The sequence below is a fragment of the Quercus robur genome, chromosome 5 (assembly GCF_932294415.1).
Source record: "Quercus robur chromosome 5, dhQueRobu3.1, whole genome shotgun sequence".
In the NCBI taxonomy this organism is placed as follows: Eukaryota; Viridiplantae; Streptophyta; class Magnoliopsida; order Fagales; family Fagaceae; genus Quercus; species Quercus robur.
The window spans coordinates 47,779,468-47,787,007 of NC_065538.1; the positions used below are offsets into that span (position 1 = coordinate 47,779,468).

General features: G+C 36.6%; 1 protein-coding gene across 1 annotated transcript; it reads left to right on the forward strand.

Annotated features, from left to right (window-relative positions):
• Window positions 1–1,276: 1,276 nt before the first annotated feature.
• LOC126726157 (pyruvate decarboxylase 1) lies at window positions 1,277–6,015 on the forward strand. The gene is made up of 7 exons (XM_050431283.1): window positions 1,277–2,029; window positions 2,274–2,437; window positions 3,382–3,943; window positions 4,356–4,444; window positions 4,545–4,662; window positions 4,899–5,087; window positions 5,568–6,015. Exons 1-7 carry the CDS (start codon window positions 1,565–1,567, stop codon window positions 5,736–5,738), a joined length of 1,758 nt encoding a protein of 585 aa, XP_050287240.1. The 5' UTR covers window positions 1,277–1,564; the 3' UTR covers window positions 5,739–6,015.
• The last annotated feature ends 1,525 nt before the right edge of the window (window positions 6,016–7,540 follow it).

The window sequence follows — 7,540 nt, forward strand, 5'->3', positions numbered from 1 at the left end:
TACATTTTTATAAGATAGATAATATAATAAATAATGTTCTCTTATAACTTTTCAAAAACAAAAAAAAAACAAAATAGGACGAAAAGAATATAACTTTGGTTGCACAAAATACACAACTACTTATAAAAACCATCCATTTTTGGAACATTCCTGGTATATTATTCCTGGCTCTTTAGTACTGCTCGCCGTCTTCTTTTTCAATTTTTTTTTTCCTTGGTCAGTGCTTCCTGCTTTTAAAGTTCAACGAACTAAAAATTGCGGACCAACTTTCAGTCAGACCTTGGAAATGTCAAGTCTTCACCTGGTTCAGTCCCCACCAGGAAATCAAGGGACTCACTCAGCCCAAACACGAGGCAACAAATGTACGCGACTGGAACCCCCAATAGTCTCGCCCTTTTTATTCATACCGCCCCCATGTGTATACGGACTCCTGCAAGCCATCACGTAAGCCCGACGAATAAGACAATCACTTTAATTAATAAACAAATCTATATTAAAAAACAAAATACTACGAAAACCAGACATTCATCCGGTTTTCCAATCTAACATTGTGCTGTATTTAATTAATTAAGTCCAACTATACTCTATTGCCAAGCGTTCAGATTCAAATTCCTTGTAACTCAAATTTTTTTTTTTTTTTAGCTGAGACCTTTTAACTCAATTGATGTGCTTTCAACATTGAGGATTTTGTTTCTCCAAAAAAAAAAATTTTGAGGATTTAAATTAAAATCAGTTCACACTGTGAATCTTTTCCCTTTTTCTCACATCTGCTAGAGTATAAAGCTATAAATAGTGAATAATAAAGTGGTATAAATAGTGAGTTTAAATAAGAATGAATAACAGCTAAACAATTCAACAAATATGAAACTTGTTGTGCAAAATATTGTATTTATAGCATTAGGCTTTGAATTCCTACTTATAGCATTGAATTATAAAGGGAAAAAAAATTTTAAGACACACTATTTTATAAACTTTATGTGATGAATGATTATTGGTAATAAAAATATAATGTTTGTAGTGAATCTAGTCAAAAATCAATCAACTGTTGATAAAAATATTATAAAATAATTTATATATATATATAGTAATACAAAAAAAAAAAAAAAAACTATATTAAACTATGATTTTTTTTTTCTTGGGTGAACTATTAAACTATGATTTGGGTCCTCTAGATCCGCAAAATAGTCCAAGATGCCCCAATCTCTTTTAGCTTTACTACCCACCCCAATTGCAAACATCCCTGTACATAATAAATGATTAATAATTAAACCCAAAACCACTGCAACAGCATCAAAAACCACAGCCATAGCCAATAAATAAACCCATTAGCAAAAACCAAAACCTTCCCTACTTTTTTCGCTTTCCACCTTCACCCCGAACCAATCACACACCTGAATTCTTCTCTTCACAGTCTCACGCCAATAGTTTTCCAAAACCAACTGGTTTTTCTTTTCTCCAAAACCCCATTTTTGGCAACCATATATAAACACCAGCAACATACCTCTTTGCCTTCAAACAAAACTCGATATTACCATAACAACAACAAAAAAACCTTATCATTCTCATGGATACTGCAAATAACGTAGGCTCAGTAGCTACTCCAGCTCCAGTCCACCCAGCTTGCTCAAGCGGGACACTGGGTCGGCACCTGGCTCGGCGGCTAGTAGAGATCGGCGTGAGAGACGTGTTCTCTGTGCCCGGTGACTTCAACCTCACGCTTCTTGATCACCTCATAGCCGAGCCAAACCTCAACCTTGTTGGCTGCTGTAATGAGCTCAACGCTGGCTACGCTGCCGATGGCTACGCGCGCGCCAAGGGCGTTGGCGCGTGCGTAGTTACCTTCACCGTTGGTGGGCTTAGTGTCATCAACGCTATTGCTGGAGCTTACAGTGAGAACTTGCCTGTGATTTGCATAGTTGGTGGGCCCAACTCCAACGATTATGGAACTAACCGGATCCTCCACCACACGATCGGGTTGCCTGACTTTTCTCAAGAGCTTAGGTGCTTTCAAACTGTCACTTGTAATCAGGTAAGACAAAGAGAAAGTCTGATCTTATAAAATTGTGAATGTAATTTTTAGGGAGTTTTTTGGATTAAAATTTTACTGGGTCATATAAAGTAATGTGTCACTGATCACATGACCTCAATTTGTAAACTATGATCATGTTCGTTGTCACATTTGTCTATAAGCTTTTATTTTTAAGTTCGATGAGTTTAGGTGATGTTCAAGTTTGATGGGTGGTGTTTTATTTATGTGATGGATAATGTGGCAGGCGGTGGTGAATAACTTGGATGATGCGCACGAGCTGATCGACACGGCGATTTCGACTGCATTGAAGGAAAGCAAGCCGGTCTATATTAGTATCGGTTGTAATTTGCCAGGGATTCCTCATCCAACTTTTGGGAGGGATCCTGTGCCGTTCTTTCTAGCACCCAAGTATGGATCTCTCTCTCTCATATTCAGATTTTGGTTTTTGGAATTTTTGTGAATTTGATTAGTATTTCTTGAAATCTTGTGCCAAGATATGGCTCATTTAGAAGTTATGAGTTCCAATAATTAAAAATATGTTTTATGTATTGGTTTACTTAGTAAGTGTGATGGTAAAGTGCAATTGGTGGATCATGGTTCATGGATGAAGTGCATACTAGGAACAGTGTGAATAACGTTGATCTCGATGTACAGTTGACACAATTGAAGTAAATAGTTGTATGACTGTAGAGTAGCGAAAGAAGCATGCTTGCTAAGTTTTCTTTGTAAACTCAGGCATTTTAGTGTTTTAGTTGATGTTTAACTTCACATCTACAGAAACAGTTGGAACATATTTTGATGACAATGAACTTTCTTGACTAGTGTAAACTCAAAAGAATTTGTATTCGGCCAATCAAGCTGTTTATTTTCTACGTTGCTCAACATTCCCCTTATGTTTGGATGGGGGGGATGAGGCGAGGCTTAGACAGTAGAGTAGAGGAGAATGGAAGATGACTACAATGTACTAAATTTTAGTATATTCCAGCCACCTTCCCCCTCTCCTTTCCTTCCATTCCAAACATTCCCTATATTTTTAGCAGATCAATCCCATTTCATTACTCATGGCAACATTTGATATTTTGAATAGATATACTTTCCAGACAAATAGGAAGTGATGAACTCAAATCAAAACCAAGTTATCATATTTGACAATTTTGATAATATTGATTTCACATGATGTAACCATGAATCGTAGTTTTTTTTTTTTTTTTTTTTTTTCCTTCATGTAATGCTTGTGTCTGTCATTGCTTATAAAGTTTTAAAAGGGTAGAAGTTCTGAGGTAGGATTTAATTGCTTTAAATAATTGGAAGTAATATCTACGATAATCTTAGTGGCCACCCTTTTTAAACAGGATAAGCAATCAATTAGGATTAGAAGCAGCTGTGGAAGCGGCCGCTGAGTTTTTGAACAAAGCTGTGAAGCCTGTGCTTGTGGGTGGCCCCAAGTTAAGGGTAGCGAAGGCACAAAAGGCCTTTGTAGAACTTGCTGATGCCAGTGAATATCCAGTAGCAGTTATGCCCTCAGCAAAGGGACTGGTGCCAGAGCACCATCCTCACTTCATTGGAACGTATTGGGGTGCTATCAGCACCAGCTTTGTTGGGGAGATTGTGGAGTCTGCTGATGCTTATGTCTTTGCTGGCCCCATCTTTAATGATTACAGCTCTGTTGGTTACTCCTTGCTGATCAAGAAGGAGAAAGCAATTATAGTGCAGCCTAATCGCGTGACTATAGCCAATGGTCTATCTTTTGGCTGGGTTTTCATGGCTGATTTCTTGAGTGCATTGGCTAAAAGGCTAAAGAAGAACTGCACAGCTCATGAGAACTACAGCCGGATCTATGTTCCGTCAGGCATCCCTTTAAAATGTGAGAAAGATGAGCCTCTTAGAGTTAATGTTCTCTTCAAGCACATTCAGGTAAGACACAAGAAACGCTATCTAGAGCCATTCATTTTAGTCTTAGACTGTTAAGGGTTGTGAAATGAAAACTCATTCAAGATATTATGTTGTAAACTAAGAGTTCTATTCATTGAATTTCTAATATGGTTTGGTAGCATATGCCTGGCATTTTTTCGCCATTAATTTTTTTCCCCAATTCTTGGGATTGTTAGATTGTGTCCTGGTCCTTCAAACTTCTACCTTCTTATCATTTCTTCTTTCTCTAAATCATCCCCATAGAGGAAGTGTTTTAAGTCTTTATTATGATATCTTTGGTTTGTAATTAGAAACACAGCACAATTAAATAATCTTATGTAACACACAATTTCTTATCCTGTGTCTTTGTTCATGGATTTGCCATTTTTGGTTAATTCATCTATTGATTAAACAGGACATGTTAAGTGGAGACAGTGCAGTAATTGCCGAAACTGGGGACTCATGGTTCAACTGTCAGAAGCTCCGCCTCCCTGAGAACTGCGGGTAAGCCAGGGTCTCGATTAAACACTTTACTCCTTGATGATTGAATGCAATATTTTTATCAGCCGGAAGGGTGCCAATGTTTTATATGGATTGCATTTAGGTATGAATTCCAGATGCAGTATGGATCTATTGGCTGGTCAGTAGGTGCCACTCTTGGATATGCCCAGGCTGCCAAAGATAAGCGTGTGATTGCTTGCATTGGTGATGGTAGTTTTCAGGTTAGTTATAATTTTGATATGAAATATTATAACAGGAGATAGGGATTAGGGACTTGGACCCTATTCACTGCCCCTGTCCCTGCCAAGCAAATCTTTCACCGTCCTTGCTCCATCCCTGCTTTGGGACTTTGTGGAGATACCTGGCCTCCTCTGTTAACGCATTGCTAAACCTTGCTATGGGATTTCTATATTTTGGAATATCAAGCATGTGATCAAACAATTTCCACTTTATTTAGGTTACCGCTCAGGACATTTCAACAATGATTCGATGTGGACAAAGGACCATTATATTTCTGATCAATAATGGAGGTTATACAATTGAAGTAGAGATTCATGATGGCCCATACAATGTGATTAAGAACTGGGACTACACTGCCCTTGTTGATGCCATCCACAATGGCGAAGGCAAATGCTGGACTGCAAAGGTTAGTATTCGTGAAATCGAGTTCTAACAACTGTCTGAAAACCATGATCACATGCTTTATTTGATTTTTACTTTTACTTTTAAGCTTCTAGCGATTATAACTGGTTTTGTTCTCATTTGTTTCGTTCTTACCACAAATTTTCTTGTTGAGCGTGCATTTTCAAAAGTATTCCTCCATTCTGCTCTGTCATTCATTCCTGAACTTATTCCAGATAACTTAAGAGTCACATGATTCCCAAATTCAAATCTTCAAGGACCTAAATAGTATATATTATTTAAATATTGAAGCTCATGACCAAAAAAGATTGACTAATCCCAGAGGACTCAAAACGTCCCAGTCAGAGTCAAAAAGATTGCAGAGCATTTGCTTGTAGTTTCTCTCATTTAGATATTTAAAAGATGCATTCTGGAACTTGAATCTTATAGCAATATGTCATTTTGCTCCTGAAGTGTATTGATAGATTCAGTTGGTAAAATACAGGTACGTACAGAGGACGAACTGACAGAAGCGATTGCAACAGCAACAGGCGCACAAAAGGATTCTTTATGTTTCATCGAAGTATTTGTGCACAAGGATGACACCAGCAAAGAGCTGCTGGAATGGGGATCCCGAGTTTCTGCTGCTAATGGCCGTCCTCCAAATCCTCAATAATTTCAGATTGGCCTTACTACTAGTCCTTTTTGCAGAACTGAAATCGGTATTATGAGCTCTAATCCAGAACTATAAATTAATAAGAGAAGATAGTCTTGCTTGGGTTGCAAGGCATCTATACCAGTCCTGTTGCCGCATCCTCCTTTTTGTTGTAAAAATAAAGTCCAATTGCTGTATGTTAGCATTGAAACTTTAAGAGCTTTTGTAAATGACTGAGTGTAACAATCTTGATGATGAATATGCATGTATAATATTGATGGTACATGTTGTGGGAGTAGTTCCTTTTGGTTTCTATTGGTCCGCCCTTGATACGTGGCCCTTGGATTGTGGGTAACTTGGTGTTTAGGCTTTTTCGAGGGAGGGTGGTTGAGTCTGTACTCCCGCAGAATGGGCCTAGGCATCCATTTCTGCCACTACCAATCAATCGTCAAACTTGTAACCTCAAAGCCCATATCAGCCTTTTTAAAAATGAAGTGTCAAAAGGAGCAAAAGAAAAGGCAGATTATTAGTAATTACTTTGCGAAATAAAATAGCAAGGAAATAAAAAGGATTGATTCTTTTTTATGTGTTTAACCTGCTGTGAGCTTGCTTTTCAGCTCTAGCAGACTCCAGATTATCGAAAGAAACCCAAGTCTGCTAAGCCTAGGATTGACTTTCGAGTGGCCTTTTGTTAAGCTCTCGTGAAGAGCGAAGCTCCTTTTAGCTGGGTTTGCTCAAAAGAACTCTTATGGGAGGGGTTAGGCTTCGACCCGGTAGGGTGCTGTTCACTGGACCCTGTAAGATTCTGTGTCTGGAAATTGACATTCAGCAGCATCTCATCGGGCCAGTTTATTGGGCCTAAGCCTCTACCCGGAGATAGTTTTTCTAATATATATATATATATATATATATATATATAAGTTAGGTTCAAGTTACATGTGATATAACTCTGGTTAAGTTACACTTTTTTTTTTATACCATAGATTACTAAGAGATCTAACAGTAAAAGAAATCTACAATCTAGATGTTTTGCGCAATATGCGTGTTCATTATTAGTTATTTTATTATACTCGTGTTATAATGTTTGGAAAATTAGTTTCGGTTATGTATTATATATAGCTAAAATAATGAAGAAAAAAATTGCAATACAATATATCCATAAATAATCATAATTAATTAGGTCCTAAAAATGCCACTACAAGCCTGTTGAATTTTTTATTATCAAGTGTACGTGTATATTTGGCTCCTACATTTGTCATTTTCAATATAAAAATTCTTATTGTTTCTTTTTCATTTTGTAGGAGTATTTTTTTTTTTTTCCTTTTTTTTAAGAAAACACGTGAACTTTTGATGGCTGAACATCTAAGATGTTTATAATTTTTAATATGCAAAACTGAATATACATGTCAAGAGATTAAAAATATAACAACAATTGTACAAAGAAATATAAAATTATAAATTTTCATATCTTAAGTTTAATTTTACATTCATTTGTGTTTGTGAGGGTGTGTTTCAAAAAAAAAAAAAAAAAAGCTATATGTCTTCCCTAAACATATCTTTTAAAAACCTCAGATGTCACCAAACATATCTTAATCTTTTGAATTTATGGCCTAAACTGGTCATTGATAAGAGATGGCATGAGGTGAAAGGCTAAATGAAATACTACTCATACAAAGTACCATATGACAGAACATCACACTCACTCACATGAGGTTTCTACTTTTTATATATATATTTTTTTTCCAGTTGGTATGAATTTTTTAGTCTACATATGCAGCCAACATGTCTTGATATTTAAGGGAGAAGATCAATTTTCTTATGGT